The sequence below is a fragment of the Sinohyriopsis cumingii genome, chromosome 11, assembly GCF_028554795.1.
Source record: "Sinohyriopsis cumingii isolate HCF-2022 chromosome 11, ASM2855479v2, whole genome shotgun sequence".
NCBI classification, from domain to species: Eukaryota; Metazoa; Mollusca; class Bivalvia; order Unionida; family Unionidae; genus Sinohyriopsis; species Sinohyriopsis cumingii.
Window position 1 is genome coordinate 66,106,465 of NC_142971.1, and position 27,418 is coordinate 66,133,882.

Consider the following 27,418-nt stretch of genomic DNA (forward strand, 5'->3'; position numbering starts at 1 on the left):
GAACACATTCTTGGGAACATTATATCAAATATATAAAGACAAACGGTTTAACACAGAACACATGCTTGGGAACATTATATCAATTATATAAAGACAAATGGTTTAACACAGAACACATGCTTGGGAACATTATATCAAATATATAAAGGCAAACGGCTTAACACAGAACACATGCTTGGGAACATTATATCAAATAATATCAAGACAAACGGTTTAACACAGAACACATGCTTGGGAACATTATATCAAATAATATCAAGACAAACGGTTTAACACAGAACAATTGCATATGAACAATATATCAAATATATGAAGACGAACGGTTTCACACAGAACACATGCTTGAGAACATTATATCAAATATATGAAGACAAACGTTTTAACACAGAACACATGCTTGGGAACATTATATAAAATATAAAAAGACAAACGGTTTAACACAGAACACATGCTTGTGAACATTATATCAAATAAAATCAAGACAAACGGTTTAACACAGAACACATTCTTGGGAACATTATATCAAATATAAAAAGACAAATGGTTTAACACACAACACATGCTTGGGAACATTATATCAAATATAAAAAGACAAATGGTTTAACACAGAACACATGCTTGGGAACATTATATCAAATATATCAAGACAAACAGTTTAACACAGAAAACATGCTTGGGAACATTATACCAAATATATCAAGACAAACAGTTTAACACAGAACACATGCTTGGGAACATTATATCATATATAAAAAGATAAACGGTTTAACACAGAACACATGCTTGGGAACATTATATCAAATATATCAACTTAAGACAAACGGTTTAACACAGAACACATGCTTGGGAACATTATATCAATTATATAAAGACAAACGGTTTAACACAGAACACATGCTTGGGAACATTATATCAAATATATCAAGACAAACAGTTTAACACAGTACACTTGCTTGGGAACATTATATCAAATATATGAAGACAAATGGTTTAACACAGAACACATGCTTGGGAACATTATATCAAATATATCAAGACAAACAGTTTAGCACAGAGAACGTGCTTGGGAACATTATATCAAATATATCAACACAAACGGTTTATCACAGAACACATGCTTGGGAACATTATATCAAATATATCAAGACAAACGGTTTAACACAGAACACATGCTTGGGAACATTATATTAAATATAAAGACAAATGGTTTAACACAGAACACATGCTTGGGAACATTATATCAAATATGTGAAGACAAATGGTTTAACACAAAACACATGCTTGGGAACATTATATCAAATATATCAAGACAAACGGTTTGACACAGAACACATGCTTGGGAACATTATATCAAATATATCAAGATAAACGTTTTAACTCAGAACACATGCTTGGGAACATTATATCAAATATATCAAGACAAACAGTTTGACACAGAACACATGCATGTGAACATTATATGAAATATATCAAGACAAACGGTTTGACACAGAACACATGCTTGGGAACATTATATCAAATATAAAAAGACAAACGGTTTAACACAGAACACATGCTTGAGAACATTATATCAAATACATGTATATAAAGACAAATGGTTTAACACAGAACACATGCTTGGGAACATTATATCAAATATATCGAGACAAACGGTTTAACACAGAACACATGCTTGGGAACATTAATTGATACAGTAATTAGCTGCTGGTTCATGCCAAGAACTTTAAGGAAATAATGCTTTACATGAAATGGAACCAAAAATATATGTGGACAAAGTCAGACAGAAAAGTTGTTTGAAAACTGTAAAACATAAACTCTTATGGTAATAAGTATTAGTTGACATAAAGACCTCGAGAAAATAAATTCTAATACAAAAATTTGTTGATGAGGTCAGGTACGGATTTGTGTCTAAGTTCACTATTTAGAGAGGCAAATAAACATAGAAAATGAGTCAGTTGAAAGAATTTTTTAAAAGTTTAACAGTTTTACCCAACAGTTAAAAAATATATTTTAAAAACCAATGTGAGATTTTTTTCTTCACATGTGGCTATAAGGTCAGGTGAGCTTATGGTATGATACTTTGTGCTCACACATTATATGTCATGTATTGTCCCTGATCTAAAACTTCTGTTATGTATGTCTATATTTTTTAAAAACTCTTGATACATGATTTTATCAAATTTGTGTAATTTTTATTCATGGCCATAAATGTTCAGATTATCTTTAGTTAGATTTTGCCTATGTGACTAGGGTCTATTTTACGATTATTAAGAATGTAAAATAACATAGGATCTTTAAATAGATACTTCTGTACTATTTGACAGTTGTTAATAATATAATTATGAGTAGGCATGTTTGCAAGATTCAACCTTTTTGCCATTAGATCGCTTAGGACATTCTAGAAGAATTAAGTTACTTCTTGTTTGATAAGTTCGGTCACATGATTAGATATTTTGAAACATTAGAATGAGTATTATACTGTCATGTAGGGTTATGTTGTGAAATATAGTCGTAACAGAAGGTGTATATAAGGAGAGAACTGAGCAATTACATTTTGTTCCTACTTTGGAGTCATTTCTTATTTATTGTGTTTCTTTTGTGACATCAAGTCTGCAAATGTGTTTTCTGTTGTACTTAAATATTATTTTTTGAGGAAAAACAATTTTTGGACTCTTCATTGGAAATAGAAAGTGCTCATTTTTTCAGACTATATATTATTTTGGAACTATTGGAACTTATTTGAAGGAGTTCTGGATAACACTTTTAACAACATCACTATTCTTGGCAGACCTGTGCATTTCCAGTTTTTAAATCTATATGAAACTTTTCATTTTTTTTCTTCATAATACTGTATGTTCCTGTTACACTTTCATTCATAACTTTGATGATTAAATTAGTTATTAAATTTTACAAGATGGTTTTTCTTCTGTCTGTTATTTAGTTTATGTTGGTATGATTTACACATGATTTTCAAGAAGTTTTCTGGCATAAAGACACGTACAGATGTGGCCAACAATTTTGCAGCTATTATGAAAAATATAAAGACCTTTATACAACTTTAAAAAAAATGCTTAACAAAAGTTGACCTAAGAGAAAACATGTATAAAGGGGCATTAAGATTTGTACAAATGAAGCTAGTCAGCTAACAAATAGAATTGCAGTTGATATAAAAACCTTTAAACACCTTTTTAAAAAGCGCTGAACAACATTTGACAAAGAATTATTGTAAGTATTCAGACATGAGTGTCTTTTAAATGTATATAAATGATCCCAATCCACCTTCGTTACAAAAAAAAAGTAAGCAACTTTATCTCAGAAAGCCACTCAGCATAAAGACTTTTTAGTATTGGACAAATAGTAAAGATGTGCCAGCAAATATGGATGAAGAAACAAAAGTAGAAAACCATGAAATACTTGTTTCAGTATAATATGCAGTCAACATAATTTGAAGAACTTTTTCAGAAAGCATCCTACTGACTCCAGTTTCTTGGCAAACATTTCCTTCATTTGACCATTAGGCATAAGTCAGTCAGGTGAACATTCTTAGGCCCATTTAGCCTTTAGGCCCACTTAGCACCTTGTTTTTAAATTTCTTAGGCCCACTTAGCACCTCGATTTTTAAATTTCTTAGGCCCACTTAGCCCCTTGTTTTTAAATTTCTTAGGCTCACTTAGCCCCTTGTTTTTAAATTTCTTAGGTCCACTTAGCCCCTTGTATTTTAATTTTTTTAGGCCCACTTAGTACCTTGTTTTTAAATTTCTTTTGAATGTGTAGATGAGGGGTTATTGATATATTTTACCACTGCAGATACTAATTTTTGTTTAGATGACAATATGATCCAAGATGACACAACAGTCCGGCCCAAGGAGGCCTCCGAGCAGGATTTGCTGGTGGTTCACAAGAAATCGTACCTGGAGAGCTTGAAGGTATGACCAGGCTTTGGTTCTGCATAATATCAGCAGGGTTGAACAGCCGATAACAGCTTGCTTTGCATTTCTGTAATCCTTGGTTTGATGCTTCTCGCTATTCAAAATACATTTTATAATTATTTGTATTTTTAGAAAGGTGAAGTCTTCAGAGTTCTATATAACCTTAACGTCTAAATAGCTCTTGCTTGCTATTATTGACATTCCAAAGGCCTTGCAAAACATATCATAACACCACCGATGGCTTTAAAATTGCTCTATTTCATGTAATTTTTGCCTGTTTTGTTATAACGTTTGGCAAAAAGTTGTCTGTTGTGGTAGCTTTTCATACATTCATAAGTAATTACAATTCTTCAGTCATATTCTTCCCATCATAAAAGTTAGCATGGTGTTCTGCTTTCACATTATGTATACATTACTACCATGATAAATTTGTATTTCCATTACTCAAATTCTAATGAGAGTTACATACTTGGGTAATCAGAATGCCACCTGAATGTAGGTCTTAGGAAACTAAATTTTATTTGACTAAAACTATGCATGCCATATTTTCCCATGTCTTGGTTTTCATATTATTTTCAGTTAGTTTTGAAGGAGATGAAATAATCATGTTTAATTGGAAAGCATCACCTGACATGTATTGGAAAGTATTAGACGACCTGGCATAAGGGTATATTGGAAAGTATGACCTGGCATATGGTATATTGGAAAGTATGACCTGGCATTAGGGTATATTGGAAAGTATGACCTGTCATAAGGTATATTGGAAAGTATGACCTGGCATAAGGGTATATTAGAAAGTATGACCTGGCATAAGGTATATTGGAAAGTATGACCTGGTATTAAGGTATATTGGAAAGTATGACATGGCATAAGGTATATTGAAAAGTATGACCTGGCATAAGGGTATATTGGAAAGTATGACATGGCATAAGGTATATTGGAAAGTATGACCTGGCATAAGGGTATATTGGAAAGTATGACCTGGCATTAGGTATATTGGAAAGTATGACCTGGCATTAGGGTATATTGGAAAGTATGACATGGCATAAGGTATATTGAAAAGTATGACCTGGCATAAGGGTATATTGGAAAGTATGACCTGGCATAAGAGTATATTGGAAAGTATGACCTGGCATATGGTATATTGGAAAGTATGACCTGGCATTAGGGTATATTGGAAAGTATGACCTGGCATAAGGTATATTGGAAAGTATGACCTGGCATAAGGGTATATTGGAAAGTATGACCTGGCATTAGGGTATATTGGAAAGTATCACCTGGCATAAGGGTATATTGGAAAGTATGACCTGGCATAAGGGTATATTGGAAAGTATGACATGGCATAAGGTATATTGAAAAGTATGACCTGGCATAAGGGTATATTGGAAAGTATGACCTGGCATAAGGTTATATTGGAAAATATCACCTGGCATAAGGGTATATTGGAAAGTATGACCTGGCATAAGGATATATTGGAAAGTATGACCTGGCATAAGGTTATATTGGAAAATATCACCTGGCATAAGGGTATATTGGAAAGTATGACCTGGCATATTGGAAAGTATGACCTGGCATAAGGTTATATTGGAAAATATTACCTGGCATAAGGGTATATTGGAAAGTATCACTTGACTTAAATGTATAGTAACATATGCTAATTATTCCAGCTGTGTACAGATTTTCCTAGTAATATACATTCTGTATTTACAACAGTTTGTCTGTATGTGGTATATATTGTATACTGGAAGTTTATATTGGAAAGAGTCACCTGACATAAGTGTATATCGGAAAGTATCACCTGGCACAAGTGTATATTGGAAAGTATTACCTGACATAAATGTATATTTAAGATATGTATCCCAGCTGTGTACAGATTTTCCTAGTAATGTTCATTCAGTATTTACAAAAGTCTGTTTCTCTGTATTTGGGTGGGAATCTCATTCCAGTTTTTTGAAACACTACTTCATCAAAAGTAAAATGATAACTACAAAGCATGACAAAACATGTGCTCAGTTATTTTGAGCAGCTGAATAAACTTGGTTATAAGTGCAACTTGTAGAAAATGATGGCCCACATAAACATAAAATCCAGTTCAAATCAGCACCATCTTGACTAGTCACTGTGGTTAATATTTTTGCAAGGTATTATGCGTGTGACTTGTATTAGGTTATCATTTTGATAAAACAAGTACTACTTAGTGACATTATAAAATAACATTTTTACAGGAATTTCTGTGTTTACCATTGTCAGCTATAGGTCATACTTCTAAATGAAATTGAAACCAGCTCCATTAACTGAGCTCTCATCTTATCAAGGTTTGTAGCTATCAGTTTTTATTTGGTAGATATTTTTTCCTCAGAAATTGGAAGGGGGTATACCTGTTTGAGAAATTGGAAGGGGGTATACCTATATACCTATTTGAGAAATTGGAAGGGGGTATACCTATTTGATCATGCAGAATTAGACTTTATTTGTATCGTTTGGAGATACATGCAGTAATATGACAGTAAGAGAAACAATACACATTTGATATACAAACAGGACATTAAGAGAAACAATACATATTTTGATAGGCAAACAGGACATAAAGAGAATACACATTTTAATAGGCAAAGAGGACATTAAGAGAAACAATACACATTTTGATAGGCAAACGTGACATTAAGAGAAACAATACACATTTTGATTGGCAAACAGGATAATAAGGGAAACAATACACATTTTGATTGGCAAACTTAACATTAAGAGAAACAATACACATTTTGATTGGCAAACAGGACATAAAGAGAAACAATACACATTTTGATAGGCAAACAGGACATAAAGAGAAACAATACACATTTTAATAGGCAAACAGGACATTAAGAGAAACAATACACATTTTGATAGGCAAACACGACATTAAGAGAAACAATACACATTTTGATAGGCAAACACAACATTAAGAGAAACAATACACATTTTGATAGGCAAACAACATTAAGAGAAACAATACACATTTTGATAGGCAAACACGACATTAAGAGAAACAATACACATTTTGATAGGCAAACACGACATTAAGGGAAACAATACATATTTTGATTGGCAAACTTAACATTAAGAGAAACAATACACATTTTGATAGGCAAACACGACATAAAGAGAAATGATACACATTTTGATAGGCAAACAGGACATAAAGAGAAACAATACACATTTTGATTGGCAAACAGGACATAAAGAGAAATAATACACATTTTGATAGACAAACAGGACATAAAGAGAAACAATACACATTTTGATTGGCAAACATGACACTAAGAGAAACAATACACATTTTGATAAGCAAACAGGACATAAAGAGAAACAATACACATTTTGATAAGCAAACAGGACATAAAGAGAAACAATACACATTTTGATTGGCAAACATGACACTAAGAGAAACAATACACATTTTGATTGGCAAACACGACATTAAGAGAAACAATACACATTTTGATAGGCAAATAGGAACTGTGCTATACATACGTTCAGTCCCTCCTTGACCAATTGACTGGGGTAAACGCAAAACGAGTATGGATATCTTGAACACAAAAAGGGCACATGAATACACAAGAAGTGCTTTTCTGGTATTATTATGAACTAATTATTATAGTTTTCTGAATCATGTGATTGGAACCAATCTGAATGCATCTTATAGAGTCATTGCATATGCTATAAACATGATTATATTTTCAGAATAAAATGTTTTGGCAAAAGTATGATTTCCATTTGCATGATGAATAAAAATGAATACTGAACCACCATCATTTTTAAGTTGGCATTTTAATTAAACATGAGTAAGTTACTCTGGTTCAGCTAACACCATGCTGAATTTCCTAATTTTCTTTTACTTATTGATTGATTGCAAGCTTGATTTTTTTCTAGCTTTACATATAATAACGCTAGATCAACATTATTTTCCATTGGTCAGGGCTTCCATTACAGTGAATTTTTTTAGCAAAAACCTTTGTATAAATGACAGCTTCCCAATATGGACAACATTTAGGAATCCATTGTCTTCATATCCTTAAATATTTAACCTCTAAATAAATTACACCTGTTTTTATCAGACTAGCTTTGATGGTTCATTGACTGTCCATTATAGACAGGCTAACTTTATGTAGTTTTACTAGTGAGTAGTGCCCAATGTTTAGTGTTTGTATTCATAGAACCTTTTCTGGTAATTTGTATTTACCAGTTTTTGGTACCCAGGTGTATAGCATGTAATACCACACAATTTATTCTGACAACTGACATTTAAAAAAATTTAATCTCAGTCATTTGTTTTATATCTCATTTCTATACTAATCTCTTGTATTCAGCTCACAAGCATTTTGGAACGGACTGTGCTTAAAGAGGTATTTTGTCTAGCATTATTCCCTAACATTTTTGATAGACATCTGCCCTCTTCAACAGCAGAATCAGGTTTTCACAGTTACTGATAAACTTACTGTGCTGTCTTTTTGCAGAGATTTTTCTCATTTCTTGTTGGTCTGGTTTCAGGCAATTGTTTTTTCTTCATTTTCTAATTACATTAATGTTATTTATGGGTTGTGAGTTCTGAAAATGAGATATACAGTGATATTATTTATCAAGGACATTGAAGAGGTAGGAAAGATTTGTCATTTTTAGACATGTGTTCTTTACATCAAGGAAGTTTTAGATGCACTTCAGTGTTTTATCATCTTTGAGAAAACTTCTACTTGAATATCAATGTTTAATAGTATTAATATGTATTTAATAAGATCATTCATATAAGCACAAGTGCACAGTGAAATCATCTATGTTTGAGAATTTCACAGGTTTATTTTTATAACAGTGTTCTTGATTAAAACAAAATGAGTGTGTATTTGTGTATTATATATATATACATATATATATGTATGTATGTATATATATATATATATATATATATATATATATATATATATATATATATATATATATATATATATATATATATATATATATATATTCTTATAAGCTGATCCCCCCTTTTATTAGGGCTACAAAAACAGATTTCTCATATAAGTTGGGGTATATTTTGAAAGTCAGATCTGTCTGAAGGGGTGACTTGACACTGAGTCAGAGTGGTGAAATAAACAAGCCTGATTGGAGAGATAAAATAACAACAAAATGGGTGTAAAATACATTTGTATTATTGAGTGGAATATGTCACAAATAAATTGACAACTTAATATTAGTATCCATCAGAATCCATAATGCTTGACTTTATTCATTTATTTACATGACCAATCAGTGAATTCAGTTGTAGGTCACATACCAGTATAAACATAGGACTGAAGGATGTGAGTCACAGTATCCTGTAATATGTTAATTCCACATGTCTTAATGAAAGCTTAGTTCACATTTTTGTGATTCATAGAATCCTATAAATGTCAGTCTGATGTCATCTGGTACACAATCCAAGTATACATCCTCATTGTCTGATAAAGTTCTGAAATCCGCCATCGTTATCAAGTCATTATGAATGGTCATCTAGTGATTGTAAATATTGGCATCTCATTTCCTCAGTTTTGCTGTCATATGCAGGTGCTTATATAGAGAAAGAGCTTGGGCTCTGTAATTATCACTTGGATAATGCAGTCTGTGAAATCTATTCAAGGCTACAACTGTATAGATGTCAGTTGTGTGGCAAGATCACAGGGAGTTCAAATAACGAGCATCAGTTACTTCTCAGTGAGCAAGTATCAGACTTGTGGATTGATCAAATGGTTGTCACGTGTGAAACCAAGGAGGGTGCCACTTATACAAGCTATGGGGCTAAGGTCAAATATTCACTGGAAGATGTAGAACTCTACTTGGCACTGAACAAGTGTGTGTACTAAATTCTTGGCTTGATCAAAAGGGTTGTCAGCTTAAACAAAGTGAGTGTTGCATTTACAAGCCAAGGCTTATCAGGCCTTATGCACTGGCAGAAGACTTCAGAAATATCACATGCGAATAAACTCTCACTTATAAAAAAATTAGAAACTAAATCAAAACTTTTATTGCAACTAACACTGTTCATACAAAAAAAACCCCACAACCATTAATATATATATACAGGATGTTACAACTTGAAAGAAAACAGAAGCAATATACTTATGGTAAACATCATGCACAGACATTTCACTTTGTGGTGGGTAGTATTTAATTGTAATATTTTCAAATTATTAAAATCCAGATAACTATAGATAAAAGTATTGTGTAATGAATACCACCATAAAATGGAGAAACAAAACCCAGTGCATTCAAGATACACATTTCTAAATGGGAAAAGCAGCATGAAAATATAAAAATATTTGAATTGACAGTATCCTTGTGCACTGCAAATATCTGGAGTTTCCAATATTACCCCTATTGTTTGCATTTTGCACCTATAATACAACAGCCACTCTGCATAAATAAAAATTTTCAGTAAAAGTTTGAGTTACAAATGACTTATAATCAAAAATATATATATATATATATATATATATATATATATATATATATATATATATATATATATATATATATATACAGTGGTACCTCGGGTTACGAATGTCTCAGGTCACGAACAATTCGGGTTACGAACAACAACTTCGAAAAATTTTTGTCTCGGGTAACGAACAGTGCCTCGGGTTACAAACAAAGGCGAGAGAGAGAGAGAGAGAGAGAGCAAGGTTTAACATTGGAGACAAACGATCGCGTACAGTACAAACGAAGGCCACGCAGTACTAACTCCCAACACCACTCCTCTGCTTCAACCCATGGACCAGCAAGTGATCTCCAACTTCAAGAAACTGTACACAAAGGAGCTCTTCTCAAGGTGTTTTCAGGTCACTAATGACACCGAATTGACTCTGAGAGATTACTGGAAAGACCACTTCAACATCCTCCACTGCATCAACCTCATTGACAAGGCCTGGAATGATGTCTCCACCCGTACCTTGAAGTCTGCCTGGAAGAAAGTTTGGCCATCATGTGTACCAGAGAGAGAAGAGTTTGAAGGATTAGAGGCAGACGCAACAGCTGTAGTGGATGAGATTGTGTCTTTGGGCAAAAAAATGGGTCTGGAAGTCGATGGCAACGACTTGGAGGAGCTGATTGAGGTTCACAGTGGAGAGCTCACTACAGATGAGCTTGTGGATCTTCAGAATGAACAGCTAAAGACATTAAAGGAGGAGCAGTCATCCGATGATGAGGAGCCAGTGACCGTTTCAACTGCCAGGATTAAAGAAATTTGCAGCAAGTGGGCAGACGTTGAAGACTTCATTGTGATTCATCATCCAAACAAACTTGTTGCTAACAGGGCAGTAAACCTGATGAATGATAACGCGATGGCCCACTTCAGAAAGATTCTCCAGCAAAGGAAGCGACAAATTTCCCTTGATAGTTTCTTGGTGCAGAAAGATTCCCAGTTGGCCGCCAAGAAACATCGACAAGAAACTCCTGAAACTAATGATTCAGAATAGCAAACAAAGTGACAAATTTCCCATGATCATTTTCTTGGTAAGAAAGATGAACTAAATCTTTTTTTATTTTACATTTAATTTATTTGGTTGTTTTCTTTCTCTTTATTTAATACATGAAGTACACGTATTTTTGTGTTTTGTCAGGTAAACGACCGGATGTTAATAAAAAAGAACGATTCTTTCATCTTGAAACGGATTGTCTCTATTTCATTGATTTCAATGTTTCGGGTTACGAACGTTTCGGGTTACGAACTGAGTTCTGGAACGAATTAAGTTCGTAACCTGAGGTACCACTGTGTGTGTATGTATATATATATATATACTGTCCCAAGTTAGACAGATTTCCTTTGAATGCCAACACCTTTATAAAATAATTTTGGGTGATTCCTGAGAGTGTTCTTTATAGTGAGGTATCCTTTAAGGCAGGTTTTACTGTAAGTGTAAGCGGCCCCGAGTGGCAGAGTGGTGTAAAGTGCTCTCCATTACAGATCAGTGTCGTATCACCTCTGTCTGCGTGAGTTTGAGTCTTGAATTCGGCCAATGTGGGTATGTGAGAAAGCTTGCCAGTAGCTTCTCGTGGGTTGGTGGTTCTTTCAAGGGTTTTCCCGGGTTCTTCCTCCACCATTAATACTGGCCGCCATGTATAGCCTATCATGTGCTGAAAAATGGTGTTAAACCCCACAACAATAACAACAACAACTTTAAGTGTAAAATTGACATTTTATTCACATTATTTAGACAATAACAAGAATAACATTGGTACCAAAAGAGGATGCAAATGAAATTACATGAAACAGTTGTTACTGTGTCTACCTTTAATGAAATCAATGTAAATTACAGATATTTGTCTTCTTTTATGCTCAAAATTGACTGCTCCGGTGGCGTAGTGGTTAGAGCATCCGTCTCGGATGCAGGAGGTCATGGGTTCGATCCCTGGCAGAGTCATACCAAAGACTTACAAAAATGGTGCTAACAGCTGCCTCGCTAGGTGCTCAGCATTAAGAGGGTAGTGTTAAAACTGGTTGGCCTGGTGTCATGATATTGTGACTGGGTGGGACGTCATGCTACATGTCTGCAGCATGATGCCTCAGTGCTAGACTTCACTATAAACTGTCTCACTGCAGACATCCTAGTGATATGACTGAATTTTTTTAAAAGCTACATTAAAAATCTAAATCACACGCACATACACTCAAAATTGATAAAAGAAAATTATAAAGATCTGTGCTGTAAATGAACCAGGAGGAATTTTGGTTCAATGCTATGCCTTGCCTACTTACACTGGTACATAATCCATAAACTTTACTGAGCTGCAGTAGCAAGAAAATCAGGTCATGGCAACACCAATTTATTTGTTATTGGTTCTTCCATAAGTGTTAAAGGTGAATGCAAGCATGTTGTTTTATGATGATGCATGCAACATTTTCTAAGGAGGAGAGCTAAATGTAAAGACACATAATGAAAATATTTCATGGAGCTTGAAAAGAATATGTACATCACTTCTACCTACATTTACCTTCTGCTTGTTGTTCTTTCAAATGTGCACAAAAGTGTTTAATCAAATGAAACTTGAAAAGCTGGTCACAGTGGCCTATTTTTATAGTTATTAGTACCTTCCAAGGAGGACATGACTTGCAGCCAAAAAAAATCTATTCAGCGACCTTATCAGAGCAGATTATTATTTAAGGTCAAGAATTAATTAAGTTATTTGATAAAAATTACAAAATATTCTGCAATTATACTGTGCCAGAATGATAACTGTAATGAAAATGCTATTATTGTAATTGATGATAACAAAAATGACCTTCCAATATCTGTACAATACCAATAGCACACTGTATTATTAGTGTGACGTCTGTATGCAAATGAGGTTTTCTCCAGAGTTTGGCACAGCTACCTTGTAAACATGGAAACACTTGTTATGGCCATATACGCTGTTCCTCACGTGAATATTCCATCTGTCAAAACAGAAAGCAGAAAACCAGCTGTAGAAAAAAGTACTTTACATTTGGTAACAATTGGTAATAAGAACTTGCGAATGTATGCATATTTTATGTTGCCATGTGCAGTTTGATTTGAGCACCTGCCAAACTCTTCAGCTCACTAAATGCAGTACTGCACATACTTAGTGCTTTACCTTCAGAAGTCATAGATTTACTGCCAAAACATGATGTACAGATTTAAATAAAGGAAAAAGAGTTGCTTATTTTTTGCAAGATGCATGGTATTGCATACTGTACAAGGGCTGTAGCTGCATGGTATTGCACACTGTACAATTGCTGTAGCTGTTTGGTATTGCACACTGTATAAGGGCTGTAGCTGCATGGTTTTGCACACTGTACAAGAGCTGTAGCTGCATGGTATTGCACACTGTATGATGGCTGTAGCTGCCTGGTATTGTACACTGTACAGGTGGCACTCTAAAGTTTCGTGTTTTGCATAGGGCTAGAATTTTAAAGAAAAAGAATTTCCATGGCTTTCCTCACTGGTTATACTGGCTATTTAAAAATGACATTGTATATCTTAGGTATAGTTCAAAGAGTCTTTATTTCCCTTTATTTTGATGTATGATTGATGGGTGTAATATGGGTTATAGAGTATACAGCTTGGCCTTACTCCAGATGTGCACCTTTCAAAAATGTGCTAGCTCCACTTGGTCATTTTCTCTTCCTGAACTTCAGAGATAAATTGTATACGAAAAGAGCCTGTAACTTTTTTTTTTACATTTTATATATTTGGTAATTCATTCATTGCACTTTCAGAAGCTGGTATTGTCTAGTCTGGCAAAATTCATTTTCCCTAGTTTAATAGCTGCTAAGAATAGTGTGCTTTAGACAAAATCAGGCTGAGTTTTGGAGAACAAGGGAGCAGTCATATTAGTTAGTTAGTTTCCAAAAGTACAATATCCAAAGAAATGTCAGCCACATTACATTAAAGTAGCATAGAGGTATGCCAATATTCTCGCCACTGTGCATGTTTTACATGCAAACAACTTCACCTTACATACGTCACTCTCTCAAAAGTACATAATAACTGGTGAGCGCCCCCACAAGGACTGAGCTGCATGGTTTTACACACTGCAGTGGCTGTAGCTGCATGGTTTTGCACACTGTACAAGGGCTGCACCAACATAGTATTGCACACTGTACAAGGGCTGCACCAACACAGTATTGCACACTGTACAAGGGCCGCACCCACATAGTATTGCAAACTGTACAAGGGCTGCACCAGCATAGTATTGCACATTGTACAAGTCTTTTGTGAAGAAAACATATCTTGTTTTGTATTACACTTTTAATATCAGGCATGATGAAAAGTTGTCTCAGTTTTGCTTATATGTGTCAGTAACCTTGTGCATTGTTTTAGAGAAAATATTGTTCGCTTATAGTGTCATTTCATACATGCAGAGTATTACTATCTGTACTGCAATATGATAACGGTTTTCTTAGATGTAATAAAACCTTGTTTCATTTTGAGGCTGTCCTTTTTCAAGCAATGCCTTGCCTCCTGTATAAACCTGAAGGAAACACATTTAAAAAAATGAATTTAATAGATATTTTGTTGTTTAGTTTGTGCTTAGTTGAAAGGTAGCATTTGTACATTTACTGGTGTTCGTGCACTCTATGATAAAACTAATCATTCAAAGGCAACATGAAAAGCTGCTAACACTGGATACATAACATATTTTTGTAGCCCTCCTATATTTATATATTTAAGGCTGAGATGAGCCAATTTGTCATACAGTACTACGTTAGGTGTTAAGTACTAGTAATTAAAAATATTCTCCAGAAATGTGTTTCTGTTTTTAGTAAGATACAGTGCAGTCTTGATTAACCCTAAAAGTTTTTGAGTACAATATGCATGACCAACTCATTAAAAAAAGGCACATGGGGTAATATTTGGATGATACAGGTGACTGGGATGCTAATTCATGGAGTCTGTGGTATTTTTGTGAGTCTCAGGGTACCAAAGGCCATGATTGCCAGACGTGCTGTTTTGTCAAGAGCAAACTTGCAATGGCCATGCCCATCGACAACCTCTTTGAAACAGTTGCCTTATATTAGAATTACATTTTTCAAAAAACCCAGTATTATAAATTAATTCGGTTTAAAATTAACCTTCATATAACATCCACCTTCATGTCACAACCAGTTTTCGCCAGTCCCAAATGTTGCTTTATTACGTGGGTTTTAAATGGTTTACTTTAAGTACAGTATTTCCCCTGTACAGTATTTCCTCTCATGCGTTTAACCTGTCTGCAGTGAAAAATGAGGTCTTTTAGAAATATGTATCTAATTTTGGGGAATCAGATTTGGAAAATATGGTATTTAGTTTTTAGGCAAGGTGGCCAGTGATCTAGCCCCTATTGGGAGGGGTCTTGCAAGATGGGTATCACTGTATTTGGTAATCATGAGTTTAGGGATAGCATTGAAATAAGAAGCTGTTGGAATTGATATGTTCCAAATATCTTAGTATAAACCTGATTCTGTTGTTAAGAATGTGTTACCAGAAGTAAAGCATGTTTATAGAACCAGTCTGTGTTGTAATAGAATGACCAGTTTAGATATGTCCCCAATTTCTAGACCTGTTACTTATAGTGGTATTCTGTCCCCAATTTCTAGACCTGTTTCCTTATAGTGGTATTCATCATTAAATGTTAAATATGTTTCCATGTTTTGTACATTTGTGTAAGTGATTTCAGTCTTCCTCTCTTGGTCAGTGTAGGTGTGTTGGGATTTACTGGAACAGAAACAGAAGTTTTAAAAGTTAAGGCCAAGTTCACATTAAAACTCTTAGTACATTTATTGATATTATACCACAAGGTTTGAAGCAAAACAACATACATATAATACAAGATGAAAATCTTGCCTTCATATATAATAAGAATTGGAATTTGTTTTCAAAATTAAATGATAAGCAGTCTCTCTGTCCCTACTGTCTTTAGTGCTTCATGCAGTGAAATTTCACATTTCTAAATATAATTTTTCAAAATGTATTAAATGAAATAACTATTTTTTGTCAACCAGTCAAAAGCCTGATATTTACACAATGCTGATAGATAAGTGCTACACCGAATATTTACAGGCTGCTAGCAGGTAATTTTCAAGCCTTAAATCTACAGGTCATGACTAGATAATTCCAAGGCCTAATTTTTACAGGCTGCAACTAGATAATTACCATATATTTACAGGCAAATACCAAATAATTGCCACACCTGATATTTACTGTCAGATACCAGATAATTGTGAAGCTTGACAATTACAGACCACTACTATATAATTATCTGGCCTGATATTTGCTTGCCACTTCTAGATGATTGTCAGGCCTGATATTTACTTGTCACTTCTAGATAATTGTCAGGCATGATATTTACTTGTCACTTCTAGATAATTGTCTGGCCTAATATTTGCTTGTCACTTCTAGATAATTGTCAGGCATGATATTTAATTGTCACTTCTAGATAATTGTCTGGCCTGATATTTGTTTGTCACTTCTAGATAATTGTCTGGCCTGATATTTACTTGCCACTTCTAGATAATTGTCTGGCCTGATATTTGCTTGTCACTTCTAGATAATTGTCAGGCATGATATTTACTTGTCACTTCTAGATAATTTTCAGGCATGATATTTACTTGTCACTTCTTGATAATTGTCAGGCATGATATTTACTTGTCACTTCTAGATAATTGTCAGGCATGATATTTACTTGTCACTTCTAGATAATTGTCAGGCATGATATTTACTTGCCATTTCTAGATAATTGTCTGGCCTGATATTTGCTTGTCATTTCTAGATAATTGTCAGGCATGATATTTACTTGCCACTTCTAGATAATTGTCTGGCCTGATATTTGCTTGTCACTTCTAGATAATTGTCAGGCATGATATTTACTTGCCACTTCTAGATAATTGTCAGGCATGATATTTACTTGTCACTTCTAAATAATTGTCTGGCCTGATATTTGCTTGTCACTTCTAGATAATTGTCAGGCATGATATTTACTTGTCACTTCTAAATAATTGTCTGGCCTGATATTTGCTTGTCACTTCTAGATAATTGTCAGGCATGATATTTACTTGCCACTTCTAGATAATTATCAGGCCTGATATTTACTTGCCACTTCAAGATAATTGTCTGCCCTGATATTTAGTTGCCACTTTTAGATAACTGTCAGGTCTGATATTTACTTGCCACTTCTAGATAATTGTCAGGCCTGATATTTACTTATCACTTATAGATAATTGCCATGCTTAAAATTTACAGGCCACTACTTTACAGATAATTGCCTAGTTTGACATTAATAGGCCACAACTAGACAATTGCTAGTCTTTACTGGCCAATTCTATACAGTTGCCCAGCCAGATATTTACTGACCACTACAAGATAATTGCCCAGCCTGATATTTACATTCTGCTACTAGGTAATAAGCAAGCCAGATATTTACAGGCTGGTACTTGATAATTGCCAACCCTGATATTTAGAGGCCATTACTAAATAATTGCTAAGACTGATTTGTCAATAATTGCCAGACCTGGTATTTACAATTACTACTAAATAACTCCAAAGCCTGATACCATATGTACAGGCCACAACCAGATAATTAACCAGCCTGATATTTACACGTTGCTATTTGATCAGTGTGGAGCAAATTCTTTTCATTCTGACAGGGGGTTGCAGAAAATTCACTTGTCCCATGCACCCACATTTTCACTTGTCTCAAAGTATAATTAACTTGAAATGATTTGACGAGATGGATGAACAAATGAAATGATGTACAACATTTCTTACACTTATTTAAGTTTACTAAACCATAGGTTGATATTATACATTTGGTATCAAAAACTTGTTCTCCATGATTGGCTAGGCCGTAGTCTAGATCAAAAAGAGCTCTAATTTTTTTTCATTTCACTCTTGTTTGGTTTTGATAGGGTCTTTCATAGTGAAATATCAGCAATTCTGTCTGAGGGATTTTTTCATATGCTGTCTAGTATCATAAGCCTTGTAATGTTCAGAACCGTCATGAGACTTGATTGGTTCAACCTGCTGTCTTGAGACTTGATTGGTTCAACAGACTGTCATGAGACTTGATTCTTTCAGTCAGTCCAGTAGTAAATACACTGGTTGAATTTTCAATCGGTACCAGATTGGGATATTATTTGCAATAACTACAAAACATTTTTCCTTCTGAGTCAGTGAATTCAGGCCAGAGATAAGTATCAACCAATGTGGCTGAAAATTTCTCAGTCACTTATTAGTGTCATATTTGACATTTCTGTGTTCCCACATAGTCTGACAAATGTATCTTTGGAGAAATAGTTGCCTCACACAATGGCAGAGCTAGGTTTTACCCGTCCAAATTCACATAAATATTCCTTCTCCGAATTTTCTTTATGAACTCCCTTGCAAAAATAATTTTGTAAACTCATTTTATCCACATATTACTTTGCTGGACAACTACTTCTAAAGTGATTATAACATAATTTCTTCCCCTTAAATATGAACAGAGCCAGCTCCTAAATTTGCATTTTGCTAATTGTTTTGCTTCAAACACATCTGCACATGGAATTTAATCCTCTCTATAATAAATTAAAAGTTAAAAATCATCACTACCATTGAATCATTTCTTAAAGGGAAACAACTCTAATGTCAGTAAAGTGCCTTTAATTAATTTAATTGGATTGACTCGGTGGATTAAAATCAAACGATGAGTCATTTTGATGATCTGGCTTGTGTAAATACAGTACAGCAAAGCCATTTACAACACTGCTAATTAATGATACTGGGTTTGTTTTGTTTCACACATTTTGACTGGCCTTTAAGTTTGGTTGCTTAGCCCAATATGCAATGAAGTGGTAATGTGTTGTTGTTGTTGTAGGGTTTAATGCCATTTTTCAGCACACGATAGGCTATACATGGCAGCCAGTATAAATGGTGGAGGAAGAAAACCCCAGAAAGAACCACCGACCCATGAGAAGCTACTGGCAAGCTTTCTCACATACCCACATTAGCAGACTTGAACCCACGCAGACAGAAGTGAGATGGCAGTGATCCATAACGGAGAGCGCTTTAGACCACTCGGCCACTCGGTGCCCCAGTGGTAATGTGTGCATATGCAGCAGTTATCAATGACCACCAGAAGGTTTGATTCAGGATGTAAATAAAAGCATGGACAGGGTAGAAATAATCGTTCAGTACACCTAGAGGGCACCAGTGGCTAGATTAATTAGATAGATAAAGTGATTATATAATGAAAATAAACACTTGCCTATTTTATTTTAAAATGGGTTAAAATCACTTGCCCTGGTCTATAGCATTCACACCCTTTCCTTTTTTTTTTTTTGTGTTCTCCCACTATTGATTTCAAAAACATGCGGAATGAAGGAAATAAAGAAAAGCACAAACATTGTCATTTCATTCATTGATTTATTATTTTCAACTTTATTGTTGCCATGGTGTCCCAAATCTATCAGCTTGTTTGCATTTTGAGTCAAATGAGAGTTCCTTTAGCAAGACAGTTGGATATTTGCATGGGTGGGTCTATATTTTCAAGCAACAATTGTGATGTCTTTAATAATCTCAATAATTCCATACATTCTTTAGTTACTGATCTTTGAACACTGGTATATATGAGTTACTCTTTATTTGTTCATTTTGTTTTAGAAATATTTAAACTAGACATTGCGAATATTTCATGCTGATTACAAAGGTTTTATTGAAATGGACTATTCTAAAAACAAGTAAAGGGCAATGAGCAGTCTGTATGCTTGTTAACATTGAGTTTTCATTTAGATTGAAACGTGATTAAGTTGACAGTGTCAATTACCTTCTCGTGACAGTCAGGTTAGAAACTATAAATCGATGAATGAATTGACCAAGTATTGGAAATATATGTATGTTCTTGATGCTTTTTGTTTTTAAAATTGGTATTGGGGCACAAACAAATAGGAGAGTATGCAAATAGAGTTGTGATTTGGAGAATTTTATTTGCCTGATATTCAAAAGGAATAATAGGGATGTCAGGCTGTGAGATTTGATGAGCCCTGTAGAAAACTGCCAAGCCTGATATTTTATTGGCCACTGCTAGACAGTTGCTAAGCTTAATATTTACAGACCATTACTTGATAATTGTCAGACATGATATTTACAGACCATTACTTGATAATTGCCAGACATAATATTTACAGACCATTACTTGCTAATTGCCAGACATGATATTTACAGACCATTACTCGATAATTGCCATACATGATATTTATAGACCATTACTAGACAATTGCCAGACATGATATTTACAGACCATTACCAGAAAATTGCCAGACATGATATTTAAAGACCATTACTCGATAATTGCCATACATATTTTCAGACCATTACTAGATAATTGCCAGACATGATATTTACAGACCATTACTAGATAATTACCAGACATGATATTTACAGACCATTACTCGATAATTGCCATACATGATATTTATAGACCATTACTAGATAATTGCCAGACATGATATTTAAAGACCATTACTCGACCATTACATAATTGCCAGACATGATATTTACAGACCATTACTCGATAATTGCCATACATGATATTTATAGACCATTACTAGATAATTGCCAGACATGATATTTACAGACCATTACTCGACCATTACACAATTGCCAGAGATGATATTTACAGACCATTACTAGATATTTGCCAAACAAAGTTTACAATTCACTACCATTACCTTGTCATATAAGCCTATCAGGAGATGTGGCTCAGCACTTTTAGATTTGATTTATATCTTTAGTAGCCAGTTCCCAGGTCAGAGCGAAACAGTAAAACTATGATGATAATTCTACAGGTGAATTAGCATAACCTTTCAGCAAAATATCTCCTAACCATTTCACAAAAGTCTATGAAATTTAGCTCCCTTTAATTAGATTACAAAGAGTTAGTTGCTCTAATTTATGTAAACAAGGAAAAAAGTAATTTTACTGACATCATGGCTATTGTATTAAGTCTTGAAAAAATTGTCATCAGTTTAGTAAAAATGTACTGAAAATTAAAAAAAATTCTATCAAGGAGCTACCCATGTTCTTAAAATGATATGAAAAATATTGTCAAGGCAATACTGGTATTTTATATTTCCATTAATATTTGGTATACTTCCTATCTTTGCATGTATTGAACATCAGATACATAATGGATAGGGACCAAACTTAATTTCATGTCATGTTATAAGCTCTTGAAATATAATTCCTTGTAATTGGTCTGAAAAAATATTGCAAGAATGTAAAGCACATGTTGTATAAGTCTTATAAAATGGTATATTTATTCAAAGTTGACAGTACTATTCAAAATATAGTTATTAAGGACCTCTTTCAAGCACCTGTAATATGTTCCCCACAGTAGGTTACTGGTATGTTAATTGCTGAGATGAAAATTCATTTAGGAGTTTACTTGTATTGCTGACATTTATGTCTGCAACAATAACAAGGTGAAAAATATGAAACAGTGTTTCCTTTATGAAACCTTTGTGATTACTGTGTTTGAAATGCACCCCTTACCCTGCATGTATGTTGTTTACCGCTTTTATACCTCCATTGTGGATGTCCATTCCAAGGAAGCTTGTATTCTTTTATTGCAGTCAGATTTCTTCAAAAATCTGACGTAGTGATTTAACATTCTTCAGTAACTTTTAAAAAAGAATCATTTACATTTTTCTCATATTACAATATTACACTCTCTGAATTGTTATTAGCATAATTATTTTCAAGGTCCTAGAATCAGTTGCTTCAATATTTTCCCATTCAACACCACATTCTATAAACCAGTCATTGATTGGAACCAGGTCTTTTATTCACAAAGTTTCTTCATATGAAATATGAGTGCAGACAGGCCAGATTGTTGTTTTTAATTAACATCAGATTTATTATAAAACATTCCACCCATTTTTCTTACTTAAATTCTAAAGAAAATGAAAGATGTTTAAACCTCAGGCATCATCAGATGCTTAAAATGTGTAATTTTTATGTGAATATTAAGTCACTTTTTTAAATACCATATACTCTCTTATAAGATGACTCATATTGCAAACTACACAAGTCCAGATCTGCCATTGTGAAATGTGTTGGTGGATCCAGGTCTGTTCTGTTTGTTAGAAGTAATCAGTTGAACAAACAACATAGACCCTGATCTGCAGGCGCATTGTGCAATGGCAGATCAGGGTCATTGTTATTTGCAGTTTGACTCAACTTATAAGTGAGTAAATATGGTAAATTTCTGTGTCTGTATCTTTCTCTTGTAGGGCAGATAAAACAACGATTTATGTGGCAATTTTCCTATGCTGTTTAGTTTAGATATTTGATAATCTAGACTGTAATGTTTGCGTGATTAATTGATGAAAACAAAATTTTGTGCATCTGAGTATACTTTTTATTGTTAACTTTCAAATTGCCATTATATTGACCTCTTTTTTTCCACACTGCATCTTGATTTGGTCATGTACATACATACACGTGTCTATACATCATCCTTTCATCAATCAATCTGTCCTATAAAGCATATTAGCCAGACTTGATTTGGTCATGTACATACATACACGTGTCTGTACATCATCCTTTCATCCATCAATCTCTCCTATAAAGCATATTAGCCAGACTTGATTTGGTCATGTACATACATACACGTGTCTATACATCATCCTTTCATCCATCAATCTGTCCTATAAAGCATATTAGCCAATCTTGATTTGGTCATGTACATACATACACATGTCTATACATCATCCTTTCATCCATCAATCTGTCCTATAAAGCATATTAGCCAATCTTGATTTGGTCATGTACATACATACACGTGTCTATGCATCATCCTTTCATCCATCAATCTGTCCTATAAAGCATATTAGCCAGACTTGATTTGGTCATGTACATACATACATGTGTCTATACATCATCCTTTCATCAATCAATCTGTCCTATAAAGCATATTAGCCAGACTTGATTTGATCATGTACATACATACACGTGTCTATACATCATCCTTTCATCCATCAATCTGTCCTATAGATCTTTTTAGCCAGACTGCATCTTGATTTGGTCATGTACATACATACACGTGTCTATACATCATCCTTTCATCCATCAATCTGTATTATAAAGATTATTAGCCAGACTTGATTTGGTCATGTACATACATACACATGTCTGTACATCATCCTTTCATCCATCAAACTGTCCTATAAAGCTTATTAGCCAGACTTGATTTGATCATGTACATACATACACATGTCTATACATCATCCTTTCATCAATCAATCTGCCCTATAAAGCTTATTAGCCAGACTTGATTTGGTCATGTACATACATACATGTGTCTATGCATAATCCTTCCATCCATCAATCTGTCCTATAAAGCATATTAACCAGACTTGATTTGGTCATGTACATACATACACATGTCTGTACATCATCCTTTCATCCATCAATCTGTCCTATAAAGCTTATTAGCCAGACTTGATTTGGTCATGTACATACATACACGTGTCTATACATCATCCTTTCATCCATCAATCTGTCCTATAAAGCATATTAGCCAATCTTGATTTGGTCATGTACATACATACACGTGTCTATACATCATCCTTTCATCCATCAATCTGTCCTATAAAGCATATTAGCCAGACTTGATTTGGTCATGTACATACATACACATGTCTGTACATCATCCTTTCATCCATCAATCTGTCCTATAAAGCATATTAGCCAATCTTGATTTGGTCATGTACATACATACACATGTCTGTACATCATCCTTTCATCCATCAATCTGTCCTATAAAGCATATTAGCCAGACTTGATTTGGTCATGTACATACATACACATGTCTGTACATCATCCTTTCATCCATCAATCTGTCCTATAAAGCTTATTAGCCAATCTTGATTTGGTCATGTACATACATACATGTGTCTATACATCATCCTTTCATCCATCAATCTGTCCTATAAAGCTTATTAGCCAATCTTGATTTGGTCATGTACATACATACATGTGTCTATACATCATCCTTTCATCCATCAATCTGTCCTATAAAGCTTATTAGCCACACTGCACAAGAAGCACCCGACATAGACACAAAAAATTTTTGTAGCATATTTGTATCCATATGTAGATAACTGGAATAAATTTTCAGACCATTTCAGCAAGTTTTAAATTATTTTTGTCACACTGTTATATCGTAAATACTTTTTATTCATACATTTTTAGCATAGTTAAGCAATTAACTTGATGTAGATAAATACAATTTGTTGGACATGCTTGTTTACATATTTAGATGAACTGATTGGATTTTCATGGGATTATTGTAATTTAAACATTTTTCTCTATTTTAAAACTATTTGTACTGAGACCTTTTGATGTGGATTGGAGATAAATGTGTTTTGCAAACATTAATCTAGTTATACTCTCCTAGCAAAATTGCAGGGTATTATAATTTACTGGTGTCCATTTGCTATCTTTCTGTTTGGTATCTGTAGAATTAATAAGTTCATGTGGGCAGATTTCAAAGACATTCAATCTTTATGTTCCTCGTAACAAAGGATAGAAGCCTACAATTTTGGTGTCAGTGGCTTTAATGTCAGTATAATTGTTGCTAAATATAGATTTTGTCATTATGTTTCATTTTGGTACAATAACTTGGTTTCTAGTGAACATATTTAAAGAAAATTTACTATTCTGGTTCCTTCCAACCAAAGAAAAATGCCTATTGATTTGATGGTCAAACTAAAATATGGAGCATCACTGTTATTTATGGAAGAAATAAATTTACAACTTGTTTATTAGCAAAAATACAAATAAACTCAGAGCTTTTTCAAATATGAATAGGTAGTAACGATAACAATGATGCTGATGCAATACATTATTTATTATATCATCGCATGTTTTGGGCATTCGAAATATTTCTTGTTTCAGATGTTACATGTGTTGGGTAAGGATGGGCATAAGAAAGAGTTCCTATATGACACTCATGCCACATGTATTTCATGTACAAAGTTACATGAATGGATTATGTCCAGTTTGTTGTCATGTTCTGACAATACAATCATACATAATGAAAGGAAGAAGAAAGTGCATCTGCAAATTAACAAGTTCATGTGGGCAAATTTTAATTAAATAAATTTAGTCCACATTTTGCTCTTTTCCAGAGGCAGAAGCTTACAGTTTTAATGTCAGTAGCTTTAAGTTCAATATCATTGTTACTAAAACAATACGTTACATTTAATTTTGGCAAATAAATTGGTTTCTAGTGGACAGATTGAAAGAAAATTTTCTATGCTTGTTCCATCCAACCAAAGATGCCTGTATGTTTTGATGGTCAAGCTTGAAGCCTGGGCATCACTGTTACAGAGTGAAAAAAATATGTCACCATGTTATTTAAATGCAAGATTGAGATCTGTTTGATTGACTTCAATGAAAGTTTGAATTATTGGTCCTATCTACCATTTTGAAGTATTTGATTATTAGCGAGTCTATTTCACAAAAATTGGCAGAAAACATCTTAGTTTAATAATTATTCATACATGACAAAAATTATTTTTTAAAAAGGTAAACAGAAATACATGCAATAATTGGTATTCAGTACCGTAGTACCATATCCATGTTTCTTGGTTGAATCACCATGTGATAATAACCCACCAGAAGCATATGGAGTCTTGGAATAGCTATGGGTATTTTTCATTTTTCAGTGGAGTCTGACTGTAGCTGCTATCACAGAGGTGCCCCCAGTGGCCATATTACCAAACTTCATTGTCCAAAGAAAAGTACTGAAGCCTTTCCGTTACCATACTGGAGGAACAATTCTGGTATGTTTTTTAGCATATGTAGCTTCTTTAATTTTATCGAAATTAAAAAGACCCATGTAATTGAAGGTTCTTCATTGAACATTTAATATGATTAGTAGTTTTATCAAGATTCAAGTGTCTGGCTGTATCAGCATGGGGGTTGTCACCATTGGTCTTCCCATCATACCTAGTTGGTCCTAAATAAGAATGGTGCCAGTCGTACATCCAATAGAGTGACTGTCTTAGAAATCTTGTCACTACTCCTACAGAATGGTCGATCATTATGACATAGGCTTTTCACCAAAAAAAGACTTACCATGATGTGTTCTTCAGTCTGAATGAAAATGGGGTCACGCTGACATCCATTATGTGTACCATGGCAACTCATTTGAAAATCTTGTTATCGCTGAAGAATATCAGAGATATTTTCAACACTCGACAGTTAAAAGGAAGAAATGGTCATACATTTAATTCTTGGAAATTCTTTTCTACTATTGGAGAATCAGTCCTTTGTTTATGAATTACATGTGTATATGTTTTTAACAGAAATACTAGCACAAAGGTTAATATTTGACAGAATTTTAGATTTTGTGAAATTGTGAGTTTCGAAAATTAAGTAAATATTAGAGATCAGCATTATGCACTTAAATGGAATACTTTCATGGAATGGATATTGTGTTTAAAATTATAAACAACCAGTTTAAGTTCATTGTATTTCTAGAGTTCTTTACATCAGCTTGTAAAAATGTGGTTGACATTCAGTCAACTTTATTTCAATTTAACTGTTGCATACCTTTACAAAATGTAGTTCAGTGATTAAGGTATAGACAATCTTATCTGAATTCAGTTACTATCGTTGAGATTTCAGTGATTTACCTTGAAATTACATAGGTTTTTTATTCACATCTTATTGCTTTAAATAATTATGGCAGAAATTCAGACAGAAAATAAGACATGACAGTCTATCCTGTTTGCTCAGAGAAATGTTTGCATTAGCTACACATTTGTAGTTCAGTCAGGACAAGTACATGTAAGCTTGTTTGCATTAGCTACATATTTGTAGTTCAATCACGACAAGTGTATGTAAGCTTGTTTGCATTAGCTACATATTCATAGTTCAGTTAGGACAAGTACATGTAAGCTTGTTTGCATTAGCTACATATTTATAGTTCAT

The 27,418-nt window shown here is 33.8% G+C and overlaps 1 protein-coding gene across 5 annotated transcripts in view; it reads left to right on the plus strand.

Moving 5' to 3' along the window:
* LOC149788604 (histone deacetylase 11-like) overlaps positions 1–27,418 on the plus strand; it is a 64,756-nt gene that overhangs the window by 15,948 nt on the left and 21,390 nt on the right. For 4 of the 5 annotated variants that reach the window (XM_089974666.1, XM_089974667.1, XM_089974664.1 and 1 more), the window contains 3 exons: positions 3,826–3,926; positions 8,279–8,314; positions 26,149–26,265. In XM_089974666.1, coding sequence (XP_089830792.1) covers positions 3,826–3,926; positions 8,279–8,314; positions 26,149–26,265 — 254 coding nt within the window. The remainder of the gene's footprint in view (positions 1–3,825; positions 3,927–8,278; positions 8,315–26,148; positions 26,266–27,418) is intronic. The other variant, XM_089974665.1, reaches the window with a different exon arrangement.